General features: G+C 25.2%; 2 protein-coding genes across 2 annotated transcripts; both read right to left on the reverse strand.

Moving 5' to 3' along the window:
• Positions 1–9,940: 9,940 nt before the first annotated feature.
• On the reverse strand, positions 9,941–10,705 carry LOC124922260 (50S ribosomal protein L7/L12-like). The gene has a single exon (XM_047462996.1). It carries the CDS (start codon positions 10,626–10,628, stop codon positions 10,116–10,118), a length of 513 nt encoding a protein of 170 aa, XP_047318952.1. The 5' UTR covers positions 10,629–10,705; the 3' UTR covers positions 9,941–10,115.
• Positions 10,706–11,754: 1,049 nt separating this feature from the next.
• LOC124922262 (ADP-ribosylation factor-like protein 8b) lies at positions 11,755–13,417 on the reverse strand. Its single transcript, XM_047462998.1, has 6 exons — positions 13,261–13,417; positions 12,791–12,872; positions 12,680–12,712; positions 12,487–12,608; positions 12,106–12,267; positions 11,755–12,025 (listed from the first exon to the last, which is right to left on the reverse strand). The coding sequence occupies exons 1-6, from the start codon at positions 13,296–13,298 to the stop codon at positions 11,908–11,910; spliced, it is 555 nt and encodes a 184-aa protein (XP_047318954.1). The 5' UTR covers positions 13,299–13,417; the 3' UTR covers positions 11,755–11,907.
• Positions 13,418–16,453: the final 3,036 nt, after the last annotated feature.

Genomic DNA, 16,453 nt, shown 5'->3' on the forward strand with positions numbered 1-16,453 from the left:
TAACAACTCCTCGACAATGTAAAAGTAAGTGAATTAACGATTTATACTCCTCGTGACACATACAACGATTTATCATAATATAATATTTTAATGCATATATATCCGTAACAATTCTATTGTAAATAACGCTTCATCCAAAATACAAGATTTTAAATTGAATCTTTAACTTCTAAAACTTCTTCTAACAAAAATGATATGAAATCATATTAGCAAACAAATTGTAGCACTGCTCCATATAAAAATTATATATATGTCTTGTCAACCCCACATATAAATTATATTTCGTTATAACGAAATCATATTTATAAAAATATAATTATTATTACGTTAAAAATCATAAAAATCAAAGTAATAATTTTGATTTAAATTTTATGTATTTAATTTTTTTAATTATAATTATATTTTATTACAGAGAAAAGTGATAAAATAATAATTTAAAATTTTTAATGGATATAAATTTAAAAAGTATGTAAATAAAAAATATATAAAATTTACTGTATTTTAAAATTTAAAATTATATTTTATTAAAATAAAAAAATGTATATGTAAATAAATTTAATTTAATAAGTTTAATGCAACATTCAAATTTTAACTATATTTTACTAATGAAAAAAAATGTTGTATAGAAAATAAAAATGAATAATATAATTTTATAAATTTATTGTAAAATTTAAATTTTAATTTAAACAATTAAGTATTCAAAATAGTTTAAATTTATTTATTTTCAAACTTGACATATATTATTTAAACAAACTATATATCATCAATCTAAAATAGAAATATGATAATATAAATTTAAGGAAGTTAAAAAAAACATACTTAACTTATAAATGTTGATCCATAAGATGTAAGATCTAATAATATTTTGAAATATGAGAATATCATGCCATATTGTTAGATCATCGTCCAATTTTATTGGTAGTTGATGATTTGATGTATCTTCTTAATGTAAAAACAATTTCAAACCGAGATCAGTAAATATACTATTATAAAAAGATTGAAAAATCTCGTTTAGGTTTCAAACAGAACAAAATCTAAGTACTAAAATTCTCATGAAAAAACTACACATGTTATTTCTAACATGATTAACATATAAATTTATAACAAATAATTAGCCAACCAGATAATGACTCAATATAATTATTGAAATAAAGATTCGTAAATAATAGAATTAAAATTAACAAATCAATCCAGAAAGAAGATAAACCAAGATTATACCTAAATAAAATTAATAGAAAGTCGGTTCACACACCTTCATTGAAATAAGACTTCTCATTATATATGCTCACTAGATATCCGAGTTATAATATAATAACAACCCTAAACAAAAATATAGTAAATAAACAAATTGAATCAATTCAAAAAGTTAACTGACAAATAAAAAAATGATAGATACATATCAAAGAATTAGATCTCAAAGAATAACAGGTTATTTACAGATCTTCTAACTACTTCTTGATTCTTTCACCCTTCGATCGTGGTTCATGAAACGGGTCACTTGTTCATGGAATTGGATTTTCTAGGCATGTGTTGGGCATGTCCTTTAGGCTTTCTTTCTTTTATTTATAATTTTTTCTTAAATAATAATAATATTTTAAAAATATATTATTATTATTTATTTTAATAATAATAACTTATTTTTAAGAATAATGTATTATTTTTATTTATTAATTTATTTTAAATATTCTATAATTTAATTAATTTATAATCTAATTGATACTACATTTCTTAATTAATTAATTAATTATTTTAATCATTGACAATAAATTCAAATAAAAATATTTTCTAAAATAATTTATTAATTTAAATTATCTAAAAAGTTATAATATTGTTATAAAATATAGACTGGAAATTCTACATATGCTTAAATTTACCCCCAACAAAAAAATTACTATAAAAAGGTCCCTTAATTTCCTACCATTTTTTAATTTAATTCAATAATTATTTTCAATTAAAAAAAAAAAAACTAACTCATCTACTTGTTTCATACTTAATTTTTCCTTTATTTTTAAAATAAATTTTTAATAAGTTTAATGTAAATATTTAATGAAAATATGGTTTAATACAAAATTTAAATTATATTTAATTAAATATAAAAAATACAATTTTAATAATTTTATTGCAAAATTAATGTAAATATGATGTAAAATATAAAAGTGTGTTAAATAATTAATAAAAAAAATATAATTTTAATTCAAAATTTAAAATTATTTATAAAAAATTATTAGAATATTTAACTATAAATCATATTCTTAATATTAAAATATATAAGTAAAAGAAATATATAATCTTGTATACATTTAAAATTTAAACTAAAATTATATTTTGTTATATAAAAATATTATTTATATAAAAAATATAATATTAAAGTAATAGTTTTGATTTAAATTGTATGTATTTAAAAATTAAATTTATACTACATTTGATGTAAAGGAAAAATCCAAAATTTAATGCAAAATAAACTTTTAATAAGTTTATTGGAAAATTTGAATTTAAATTATATTATATTTGATTAAATATAAAAATAAGAAATTTTAAAATTTTAATAAGTTTAATACAAACTTAAATTTAATTAAAATACACTCTAATACAAAATATGAAAGTATTATTTTTATGAATTAATAATAAATATTAGTTAATTTAAAATTTAAAATTATTTTTAAATTAATATTAAAAAAATATGAGAAATATTTAACTAAAAATTTAAATATTATTTTTTATATTTAAATTTAATTTAATAAAAAAAATATAATTTTAATAAGTGTAATACAAATTTATGAGTTTAATTCATAATTTAAATTATTTATAACTAATATTTAAAAATTAATAATATTTTTAATATAAGAAATATATAAATGAAAAACTAAATAATATTTTATATATTTAAAATTTAAATTAAAAATATATTTTTTTATTGAGAAATAATATTTATATAAAAATATAATAATAATATTAAAAATAATTTAAATCAAATAAATAGTTTTAATTTAAATTTTATATTTTTAAAATTTTAAATTTAAATTAATTTTGATTAAATAGAAAAATGTAAAATATATATTTAATAAGTTTAATGTAAATTTAAAATTAAATTATATTCTATTCAATAAAAAAAATATAATTTTAATAAGTTTAATGTAAAATAAAAAATATATTTATAAATTAATTATGAATATAAGTTTAATTCAAATTTTAAAATAATATATAAACATTATAAGAATATTTATAAAATAAATAATATTCTTAATATAAGTAAAAATAATATTAATTAAGTAATTAATTTTATTTAAATTTAAATAATATTTGATTAAATAAAAAATGAAAATTTTAATAAAAAATATATTTTTAATAAGTTAAATGTAAAATAAGTTTAATATAAAATATAAATTATATTTGATTAAATATAAAAAATAAAATTTTAATAATTTAAATACAAATATAAATTTATTATAAATATTTTTTAATGTAAAATAGATAGAATAACTAGTGGTTTAGAGAAGGATGCAAAAGAAATTCCGGTTACTTTATAAAAATGCATTTATAAATTAAAGATTAATATAAGTTTAATTCTAAATTTTAAATTATTTAAAAATATTACAAAAATATTTAATAAATAAATCATATTATTAATAAAAAATATATATGTAAAAGAAATATAAATAATATTTTATACATTTAAAATTTAAACTAAAATTATATTTTATTATAGAAATAATATTTAATTATAAAATAATAATTATGTAAAATATAATAAAATTTAAGTAATTATTTTAATTTAAATTTTATGTATTTAAAAATCTAAATTTAAATTATATTTTTATTAAATAAAAAATATGTAAAATTTAACGTATTTAATAAGTTTAATACAAATTTAAACTTAAATATGTTTTATAAAAAAAAATGAAAAAGAAAAAAATGTGTTTATAATTTATGATAAATATGAATTTCATTTATAATTTAAAATTATTTATATCTAATATTTAAAAATTAAATAATTTTTTTAATATAAGAAATATATATTTAAAAAATAATTATATTTTATGCATTAAAAATTTTAACGAAAATTATATTTTGTTATTGAGAAATAATATTTATATAAAAAATAATAATTATATTAAAAATAATAAATTAAATTAATAATTTTGATTTGAATTTATGTATTTAAAAAAATTAAAAAATATTTGATTAAATAATTAACCTACATTTTAATGAAAAATATAAAAGTATGTCGATAAATTAATTAATGATAAATATAAGTTTAATTTAAAATTTAAAAATATTTTTAAATGAAGATTTAAAATATAAATAATATTCTTTATATGAGAAAGATATTAATTAAAATTTATAAATATTTTTATGTATTTAAATTTAAATTATATTTAATTTATTAGAAAATTTTAATTTTAATAAGTGTAATACAAATTTATATTTAATAATAAAAATGTTTAATACAACAAATATAAAAAGGGAATTAATAATGAATATGGGTTCAATTCATAATTTAAATTATTTATAACGATTATTTAAAATTTAAATTTAAATTATATTTTGTTATTGAGAAATAATATTTAAATAAAAAAATAATAATTATGTTAAAAATAATAAAAATTAAAGTAATAGTTTATATTTAAACTTTTTAATTTAAATTATATTTGATTAAAAAAATATAAAATGTGTTTTTAATAAGTTTAATTCAAATAAAATAAAATTAAAACAAATCCTTGATGAAAAAAAAAATCTTTTATCTCTAAGTAACCATTCAAATTATTCCAAATATTAACTAATTAAATTAATTTAAAAAAAATAATTAATTTGTAAAATCTAATCAAACCACTCCTCTATTCAATAACTAAACTAATTACTTAAGAAAACTAAATATATCTTAATTACATAAACATAATTAATAAATTTTTATAATGTTCTTTAATAAAAAAAACGTAAACTTGTATATATATTTTATATTTTTTTTAATTTTTGGATTTTATAATATCCAAATAATTAATTAAATAAAACCTTAAATATTCAAAATATAATAACTTCGATAGGTATTATAACTTAGACAAATTACTACCTTTAACTTATTAATAATTCAAAATCAATTATTTTCAAAAACTCAATTGTTCTAAAAAATAATTGTCTTTAAAATAAACAGTGTAACGAGCCCGTAAATAAATTTGAGAAATTTGTATAGGCTCGAATTATTAAAAGTATAAACTATAAAATTGGGGTGAAAATGGGTGTCTACAAGATTAGTGGGCGGTTTGTCGAGGGGATAAAAAGACATATGAAAAAGTGTGAGTCATAAGAAGTCGATTATGATTTGGTGGGTGGTTTGCTGAGTGGATAAATAAGCATATGAAAAAGTGTGAGTCACAAGAGGTCGACTAAGATTGGTAAGTGTTTTGCTGATGGGATAAGAGGTGTGTGAAAGTATGTGAGGTCACGGAGATAAAATATCTAGTGTGTGAAAGTTTATCGAAGTGTGGTCTTCTTAATAAATTAGATATTAGTGGTTAGAAATATACATGAATGAGATGTTGATTAACCGAAGTGGTCGATTGAGCGATTAGTTGTTGATTTGCTTAAGTGGAGATAAAAGAAGTCGCAAATATAATGATTTGTGGTTGATTTGTCGGGATAAGAAGACAATAATAAAAAGAGATATTGTCGGTTAAAATTATATAATTGAGATGTTGATTGATCGAAGTATAAACATGTGTGTGGTCACGAGATTAAAGGTCAAAATTATGATTGGTGAGTGGTTTGTCAAAAGATAAAGTGGCATATGAAAAAGTGTGAGTCACAAGATAATAGGTAGATTGGGGAGATTGATTTTTGGTTTGACTAGGGATAAGAGGTGTGTGTAAGGTCATTAAATGAGATGTCGAGTGAGATTTAGTGGTGATTTTCTATAAGTGGGGAATAATTTAAGAGGTTGGTAAAAAATGAGATATTGGTAGTTAAAAATATAAGAATGCGATGTTGATTTACCGAAATATAAAAGTGTGTGAGGTCACGAGATTAGAGGTCGATTGTGACTAGTAAGTTATTTGTCGAGGGACAAAGATACATATGAAAAAGTGTGAGTCACAAGATGAGAGATCGATTGAGGGATTGTTGTTTGACGAGGATAAGAGGTGTGTGAAAGTGTGTGAGGTCACGAGATGAGATGTCGATTGAGATTTGTTGGTTGATTTACCGAAGTGATTATAAAAAAGAGGTCGCGGTAATATAAAAGAGGATGATAATAAATAAGATATTAGTGGTTAAAATATATGAATGAGATGTTTATTAATCGAATTGTAAAAGTGTGTGAGGTCATGAGATTAAAGATTGATTAAAGGTTAAAACTATTTCATTAAAATCTTAAAAGTGTGAGGGTCAGAAATCAAAGCTAAACAGGCCCTATATATGATTAAGGATGACAATCAAAAGACCCTAAAAAATGATTAGTAGCATTCATACATTCTAAAAAAATAGAGATTACAAACAGAAAAGACTACATTCAAACTTAACCATCACAGCCTGAGATTTTTGCATGCCATCTATCTTCATTGAGATGTCTTGTTCTCTTCCTCTAACGATAAAATGATATTGTATTGAAGATGATGATTAGTATTGTTGTTTCTCATTTTGAATTCTCTCTCTGTACAAGTCTGTTCTGATTTGATATAAATAATTGTTTCTGATAATTTCAGGAGTTTTAACTCTGTTATCTTTAACTTAAATTTATGTATTCTTGTCTTCCTTATCTTCAACTTCAGCTTCAGACTCCACATCGGTTTTGATATCTTCTTTATCGGCTTTAGAATTCTCTATTTTAGTTTTGAAATTTTGGGTGTTTTTATCTTGAGTTTCCTCAACAACAACTTGAGGTTCATCGTCCATTTTCATCATATTTCTTTGCATTACAGAATTTTTTTGTTTCCTCTTCACCTTAATTCCCTTTACTTTCTTTCTTTCGTTGTTTTCCTTTTTCTCATAATCCTTCTTGTTTTCTTCTACAATGAGTTTAGCCTCCTTTGTTTCCTTCCTTTTCGTTTATGTTTCCTAGCTTTTTAGCTTTTCTGCTCTTCTTCTTTAGCTTTATCACATTTATTGTGGAAAAAAATGTTCCAGAAAGCACACAATTTTGGTTTTCATTCATAAGAGATATCCATGAAATTGTGTTTTCCTTTTCTGTCAACAACTGTCATTTTCATTGTCAGGACACTCCTAGGATGCACTTCAATGCTAATTCTAGCAAAGGACAAGTGTTCTCCTCTTTTAGTTATTGGATCCATATATAATGGTTTCCCAATTGTATCAGCAAAGTGACTAATCGCTTCAGCAATGTACATGTGCATGGAATGTTCCAGAGCTTGAACCAAATCTAGGCGGTTTCCTTTGGCCTGCTTTGTAGATTCATCTTTTCTTACCACTTTTTCAGCTTCATGCAATTTGATCCTATATAAATATGTCAATTCTCCAAGATTTCTTTCAGATTTGAGCCCTTTAGATTGATTGGGATTTGTGGGTGATTTTCCGAGTGGATAAAAGAGAATATGAAAATTTGTGAGTCACAAGATAAGAGATCGATTGGTGGTAAAAGAGGTCGCGGTAAGGGTAAAAATCATGAGATGAGAGGTGAGATTTGTGGGAATAAGAGACCGATAATAAAGGAGATATTGGTGGTTAAAAATAATATGAATGAAATTTTGATCGACCAAAATGTGAAAATGTGTGAGCTCACGATACTAGAGGTCGATTGAGATTGGTGGTTGGTTTGTCGAGTGTGATAAGAGACATGTGAAAATGTGAGATCATGATATGAGATGTCGATTGAGATTGGTAGTTGATTTGACGAGAGATGATAGGTGTGTGAAAGTGTGTGAAATCACGTTATAAGATGTGGATGGTGTGATTTGTGGTTGGTTTGTCAAAGTTGTGGTAATGAAGGTCGCGATAATGAATAATAGGTCGGTAATAGTATAAAGCACGTCTAACATTACTTTAGATAAAAACAAATTATATGACACAACTTTAAATAAATTTTTTGTATCAATCTACCGTAACTAACCACATAAATAGTGTAAGACTTGATTTTTAATGAGAAGAAATTTAAATTTCTTTTAAGTATTTTTTAACTTATAAAATTAATATTTTTAAATTTTAGATATTTAATAAATTTTAAAAAATATATATTTAACATTAACTTAAATTTTACAAACTAAAACTAAATTAATTTTAAACTAAATTTATTTATAATATTTATTTATACTTTTACAAATTCAGGCTTTTTTTAATTACTTAAGACTTAAGTTGAGGATTGTTCCTACATTTATTTATCAATTATATATTTGCTCTTTAAAAATTTACCTATTAATTAATAATTAAATTTAAAATTTTGAAAAAATAGTGAAAATTATGCAGCTATTATATATATATATATATATATATATATATATATATATATATATATATATATATATATATATATATATATATATATATATATATATATATATATATATATATATATATAATTAAATTCTTTTCTATTCTCAATAAATAATTATTTAATTAGTTTTTTATTCTGAATAATATGTAAGTGTTAAGATATGTCTAAAATAACAAATATAACTCATTGTTTTATTCTAATTACAAACTCTTAAATTGAAATTGAGATTGAGTCCCATAATAATATATATGTAGACGACCCTTTGTTATTTCCTTCATCAAGGAATAGATAAAAAAAAAAAAAAAAAAAAAAAAAAAAAAAAAAAAAATCAGTTTATGAAGAATATCTAATTCCAACACAAGAAAGTTATAGTCTTAATTTATTAAATTTGAGTTTCTATGTCATTTGGTATCTTTAAATTGGTTTCGAAATTAATATTATAATTGGTATATTAAATCTTATCCCATATGCATAACTTCTATTTAAACTAAACTTCTTTAAATAAGAAGTGATTTAATGTATTAAGATGTCACATTTAAATATTTCTTTAAGTTGATATAAAGTTTTTTTTTTTAAATTAGAAAAAGTTTTTAGTTATTTTAATTACTCAACAGTGAAATTTTCTAATAGAATATAACTACCGAAATAAACTTATCCATATTTTATACAATTTTTTCTTAAACTTTAATCAAAATAAACCATAATAAACTTATTTAGTCCAATGTATATAAGATAATAGAAGAAACTTCATCTAAATAAAACTTTGTAATCCACAACTTCCAATACCACTTAAGCTTTTGTACAATGGATCTATTTGAAAACCCTTTTAGCATTTCAATTTGGGTTTCAGTTTAAATTTAGATTATATAACATGTATCTAATTAAACTATCCTTCAAACACTTTCTCATTCAAATCAATTTTTGAGTAAACCAAAATATTTTGAGAAACCAAATCAAAATACATGTTTCAAACGAAAATTATCGATAATTTCTCAACCAAACTTAGACCAGACTCTTTTCAATATAAGTCATAATGTTCACCAAACTTAGACCAGATTCTTTTCAATTGCAGGATTACAATTAAAAAGTGAAGGTATAAAAGGAAAAATACACAATATCAAGCAATAAAAAACCAATCACATCAAAAGGCCATCAAAATGAATGATTAGTCTTATTTGTGAATCCTTAGATTTTCATTCTCAAGCTTTGATTTGGTTTGTTACCAATCTCTCCTTATCTTTGCTCTTATCACTTAAGACCAAATTCGACCATTGTAACAGTCTCTGTCATTACAGAATTAGGTCTTCACAAAGTTTTTCACAGGAATAAGCTTTCAATCACTAATCAAAACATAAGGCCAAAGACCATATAGAATGGAATTCCACCTACAAACCCATCTAATTTGACAAACCATATCTTAAGAACAAAAGGCATTTCTAGGAGAAGAAACCTTATGTTTCTCAACCAAATCTCACCCTTAAGATGCATATTTTCTGTAATTGGCAATCAAATGAAAAACACAAGAATTGCATCAAGTTGGTAGATTTTGCAGTTTGTAGTCAGTCATGAAGAAGCAAAATAAAAAAAAACTAGCTCCAAAAGATTTGATAACACTATTAATCAATGAAATGAAAAAGAAAAGAAGCTTAAAAAGCTCACATTTATTAATATCATCATATCATTCCAATACCACAGTTGCACCAGCATCCTTAAGTTTAGCAGCTATTGATTCAGCCTCCTCCTTAGTCACACCCTTTTTCACCACAACAGGCGTTTTCTCCACCAGATCTTTAGCATCCTTCAAACCCAAATCAGTAAACGATCTAACTTCCTTAATAATCTTAAGCTTAGCCGCTGCATCAAACTTCTCGATCTTCACATCGAACGTCGTCTTCTCTTCAACCTTAGTTTCTGCAGCTGCCGCGCTTCCACCACCGCCTGCTCCAGATCCGAGACCTGACACGGCAGGTCCGTAATTATTGAGACCCATTTTGAGACGGAATAGAACGGCGTAATCGTGTCGTTCGAGTTTAGTGAGATCGAGAAGCTCGTCGGTGATTCTCTCCAGCTTTTGGGTTTTTGTCTCCGACGATAATCCGGAGAGATGGCGAGATGATGATGATAGTGCGCCGGGGAGGAAGACTAGATTCCATAAGGATTTGGAAGGAATTCTTGAACCTAAAGACATCATTTTTGTTGGCTATTAGAAGCCTTCAAGATGATGAGAGTGAGATTGATCGATCAAACATTTGGAATCACCTTCTTGGGTTTTAGGGTTTCTAACCGGCCCACATATTAATTTAAGAATATTTTAGTTTAAGTTTTTATTTTGTATTTCAAATTTACTAACTATATTATGGAAACTTTTTATTATTTTCCACATTAAAAAGAAAATAAAATTATTTTTTTTTATAAAATTCCTCTAATATTTTTATTTAATATAAGAATTTGTTTATTTGATAATGATTTTAATTTTTTTTTTTAGAAAAGGCCTACCACAATTAATTAAAAAAGACTCGACAAAAAGCTTAAATTGAGCTTACAACAATTTGCTCAAAATCAACCCGTGATACTATAAGAAATTTATATTTAGTTTAAGAACGGACATGAAATCAAAGTACAAAAATAAATAAGGGATGAAACTAACCATCAATCGATTAAAAAAAATGATATATTTTTTTATTAGGTACGAAAAAAAATTGTAATCATATTATTTATCATTAACTTAATTTTAAGTGAAAAAATTGTACAGGAGCTCAAAGAGTCTTGGAATATTTTATTTTATTTTTATATAAATTAATTTTTATTTTCCAAAGTTATTTAGAAAAGAAAGTCATTCAATTTTATAATAACAGTTAAATATTAATATTTATGCTTAGTTTTATTTTTCTGTTAGAAGATCATGGTTTCCACTTGTTTAGAAGAGAGTAACAGTCTAATTTTTAATTAAACATATTTTTATTTTTTATTAAAATTTAATTCTAATTAATTTAAACAAAGAGATATATACAATTTTTTTTATAATCTTAATATTAAATAATATAACAAATTTTTAGAAATTAAAATCTTAGAAGATTATCTAATTTTTAAAATTATTTCAAAGATGAATTCTTTCTTGAATAACTTAAATCTGAAGTTAAAATTTGACTTTAAAAATAATATTATAAATTTATTTAATTATTTTTAGAATATTTCATTCAAATAAATCAACTTTGGCTCTATCTATTTTTGAAATACAAACATCTAATAAATACAAACAAACAAAATTACATTCTAAATTTTCTTTAGCTAAAATCTTGATGCACACAAAAAGAATTCCAACATTTTCAATATAAGTTTAGCTTGCATTAACACATCCAATAGACAATTTATGATATTTTACAAGCAAAAAATATTAAAAAAACACCAAGACACAAATCTCATTCATATAAATAGTAAACAGGAAAACACTTCCATTACTTTTTTCAACCTCAGCTCTTTGATTTGGAATGCTTGACAAGCCAATCAATAACCGAATCAATGTTCGTCGAGTACTTACACGATATCATAAAGCAGCATACCTCTCGATCAGTAATGTCTTTCAACCCCCTACACAATTGAACAGACAGATGTCGATTCACATTGTTTTTATAAGTAAAAAACAAAAAAACAAGAGATTATTATCTTACATTTGTTCAGTTAAGGCTTCCTTAGAAAGAGCAGCTGGATTGTCAATTTTATTTCCAAGAACAAGTAAAGGAATACCATTAAGAGATTGTTTGCTGATAAGATCATGTAGTTCACTTTTCGAAATATCAATATTCTCATGGTCAGCTGCATCAACAACATAACTGCAGGAAAGCAACAGCCATTCATAATGAGCATGTATTGGAAACAAGAGGGTTTATTCAAGAAGTTAACACGACCCCACATCAATAAGTACTATAGACTCTTTCCTCCTCAGGGTTTCTCCAACAATTTTCCCTAAACTTCTTGTTGATTTTGAGCACAACATAAACATAATCATTAGGAGAATCAAAAACAAAGACAAAAAAGATGGATTTGCATACACGATAGCAGAAACAGCTCGACAATATCGCTCCCACATGCTTCGGAATCTAGGTTGTCCACCAAGATCCCACAGCTTAATTGTAACACCCCCTTTAGTTACTTTCCTCATGTTGAATCCTACCTAAAGACCAAAAAGATACATATCAGTTGAGAATCAGATTTCCACAAAGAAAACAAGAAAAGACAACTCACAGTAGGGATCATGTCTTCACTGTATCCACCAGTCTACAAGAAAAATAAGCTACCAGTCAAATAGGGAAAAAGGAAGAACAAATTATTGGATAGTTTTTGTAGTAAACTTACAGCTACAACATTTACTAGTGATGTTTTCCCAGCATTCTGGAGTCCAATTAAAGAAAGCTCCATTTCTTGCTTGAAGAAAAGACTGCAAAATACAATCAATGAATGAAGAATTCTCCAAGTTCTAAGGAGAATCAAGTGAATATACATAATGATTTCCTTCTAATGTATGCTCATGAGCTGTGTTTGCATTCTAATGTATAAACTTATCTAACCTCACAAACAAAGTAATCCGATTGGCAACTGAGAAATCCTAATCCAGACTGTTTATGACAGATAAATCCATAATTTGCGAACATAATCAAAGTTAGGAAGCAAATGCAGCATACTAAGACAGGAAGGGGAAATTACATAATAAAAAAGAGAAGAAACCCAGTTCGTGCAAATCAGAAAGATGAAGAATTTCAGTTTAAACAGCTTGATATGCTTAAAGCAGGCGTGGGGAAGGAGATTGATGAGAAGTTTGAGCTTACCTTCGAAGCCAATTGAGAAAAGCATCCCACAGGCCCATTGTTGAGAACACGAACGTAAGAATCGATTCAAACCAGAGAGATCTTTACTCTCTCTTTCTCTCTCTAGGAGCTTAACAAAATTGAAATTTCTTTCGTGGGACGAAAGTACGGGAGGGAGGGGGGAAGAAAATGCGATGAGAAATTGGACAGTTTCCGTGGGCGGCATATGGTTGAAGTCCAAAACACCCTTAGGTATCAATTCATTTACGTAATAACCAGTCCACGACAACTCACTTAGGATATTACGTGGACCTATTAAAACTCTCACATTATTATTTTAAACATTTCCTCAAGATTTGGGAATTAAAAAGATTTCCTACTGACTAGGAAATTATTATGTTTTTTTTACTGTTTTTCTTTATCTTTCTTATAATAATTGAGTCAACTCACTATATAAATTATATTGAAAGTCCCAAATTTAAATTAGGTGCATTCTTGATTATTTTTGGCATTATGGTTAGAGGTTCAGATTTAAATCGATCTTATCTTATTATTTATTATTTGAACTTTAAATTGTGTCACAAAATTTTAATTATCATAATTTTAATTATTTAACATTTTTTTTAAATATACAAATTCCCATTTCTTCTTACGTTTTACTTTAATGTAATATTTTATTTTTCTTAACTAATTTACAATATTTGTAAACAAATAACAATTATATATCTTTTTTTTTTCAACTATTTCACGTATCACATATTTTTTAAATAATTCAAATCACATTCGATAGTTTAAAAATTAAAACACATGTATCTCGAAAAAATACTTAATTTAAAATATAAATACGTTTAAATTGGTAAATCAGTCACAAAATTATGTCATTTCGAAATTCTGTAAGAAATAAATACAAAATTTATCTATATTCAAATTTTCTAAAAAATTAAATTATATATTTTTTAGTTACCCAAATCACCTTTAACAAAATAGAATTTTTAAATCTCGATAAAACACCACATTTAAAAATAATACGTCTAAAGTTTGCAAAATTAATAAGAAAAACAAAAATAATATGTTATAATAAGAAGATAAACGTTTTGTCCATTTTGAAAAAAAACCTTAAATTGTTAAAACTTTGATACTTCAAACCTCATATGAAACAATTCAAAGTCTCATTTAATAACGATCCAAATTTGAACCCAAATTGTAGATACCCCATTTTTACACCCTAAGTATCCAATAAATAACCCGGTCTAATATAGGACTCATGATTGTTTATTGGACCGGGAAAACAAAAACATAAAAAAATCATTTAAAAATCGACTCAGAAAAAGCCTAAAAATAATGATCTAATCGATGAATTCCAAAAATGCTTGAGTCATGAATGTCCTCATACCTTCAAAATGACCGGAACGAAAAATCGTGAACTTTGAGTATAACATTGTTGTTGAAGAAAATGTACCGAAGGGTTATTTTGGAGTTTGTTTATGGGTCAAACTACTGTTTTTCATAACGATTCAATATCCGGGACCCGTGACACATTCATATCGTACGTTTTGAAAAATCATGAATTTTGAGTATAATATTATTTTTTACAATTAATTGTGTGCCGATGATGTTCAAAAGAGGAGAATTTGAATAAACAAGTCAAGCTGACGAGTCAACTCACAACCGGTGAGTCAACTCGGGTCAGAGGAGAGTCAAATGCGGGTCAACCAACTGGAGGAGGGATTTGACCGTCCATTTGAATTTTGAATTTTGGCAAAATTAGTGGATTATTTGAAAAGGCTTATTCAAAAAAGATGAACTCGAACCTTTAGAGTTTCATTAAACTTGGAATGAATTTAAAACTTAAAAAATTCGTCCTGTCTTTAATAATAGACTGAATTCGATTATTTTAGGTGTTTTGGAAAGGGGGATGAGTCCTCTACAAGGACTATTTCAGCTTGATTTCACGTTTGGGTCACCTAGCTAAACGAAATATTGATGTGAATGGAAGGTGTTTAAATGAAGATCAATCTGGACACCCTTCCACTCATAAATTCATAACTCGAGTTGTAGTTGATGGATATGAGTGATTCAACTTGGGTTAGGAATCTAATCCACACACCTTTGAATGGAATCGGTCTCGAACCATGGCTCGGCGTTTGGAGCACCTGCCAAGCCGATGCAAGTGATCCTATGCTCTAGGTTTGAGTTTTAGGGGGCTAAATGAAGGCAGACTACACTTTAAAATTAATACCTTTCAACTCACTAGGCCATTTTGGGTGAAGGAGCTATCATTGTAAATACCTATGAGTCATCTTTCCAATGGTACCAAGTAGGCCTCCTAGTTAGTTGTGTAACTCACCCTAGGTCGCCCGTAATGAAATTGGTGCATATGGTGACCCATCTCTGTATAGTCAACACAGACTCTATTTGTCGAAACTCAAAAACGTGAGAGTTGTAGGCAAGAGTCAGGCCTTTTCAATGTTTACTCGCTCATTTTGTGAGGAGCTAGTCAAAAGTTGTCTGTGTTTGAAATCTCGGGTGTAGAAACCACGAGGATGTTGAAGGTTAAATAAAAGGTGAATTTTGAAAATTCATTACTTGAGCTAGGGTGCACCATTTGAGTTGATTCAAAAATGGAATTTAAGTTCGTTGGGTTGTGAGTTTACCATAAACATTTAGGGCTCAATGAGTTAAAAACTCGGCAGAGTCGACTCTAATTAATTGTTTAAGGGGCTCCATCATTTAAAAGGTCTTTAGTTCAATTCTTCAGGTGTAGTGGATCAATTTAGTTCTTCAATAACAAAGAGAAAGGTTCAGTTGATCAATTCATTTCTTCAGTTTCAAAGTGAAGAGTTCAGTTGATCAATTCAGTTCTGTAGTGTGAAGAGTTCAGTTGAGAGCGGTTTTTGTCTCAGTTGGAGAATATTACAGTAACGAGAGCAAGGAATCCACTTTGGCATGAAGTAGGAGTACAGATCGGAGAGAAGCTGGTTTGTTTTCAGATTGGAGAGACTAGAAAAAGAAGGCCGCAGATCGGAGTTCAAGAAGGAAATTGAAGATACGAGCCTCCATTTTCGTTAGAGCAGAATCAACAGATTGCTTAGCATCGCCAGAATTCACAGGTTCATCCTGCTCCTATCTTCCTAATGCTTTTCTTTCTCTAAGCTTCATCAAATGCATTCATCTTTCTTGTGAGCTCTAGACATTCGCTCTGGTAGTGTTAGTT

This window comes from Impatiens glandulifera, chromosome 1 (assembly GCF_907164915.1).
Source record: "Impatiens glandulifera chromosome 1, dImpGla2.1, whole genome shotgun sequence".
Classification (NCBI taxonomy): Eukaryota; Viridiplantae; Streptophyta; class Magnoliopsida; order Ericales; family Balsaminaceae; genus Impatiens; species Impatiens glandulifera.

Coding starts and splice junctions, on each gene's coding strand:
- LOC124922262 (XM_047462998.1), bottom strand. CDS start 13,298: ATGGGCCTGTGGGATGCTTTTCTCAATTGGCTTCGAAG. Junction 12,873..13,260: donor TTTCTCAATTGGCTTCGAAG/GTAAGCTCAAAC, acceptor TGTATTTTGCAG/TCTTTTCTTCAAGCAAGAAA. Junction 12,268..12,486: donor CGAGCTGTTTCTGCTATCGT/GTATGCAAATCC, acceptor GCTTTCCTGCAG/TTATGTTGTTGATGCAGCTG.
- LOC124922260 (XM_047462996.1), bottom strand. CDS start 10,628: ATGATGTCTTTAGGTTCAAGAATTCCTTCCAAATCCTTATGGAATCTA.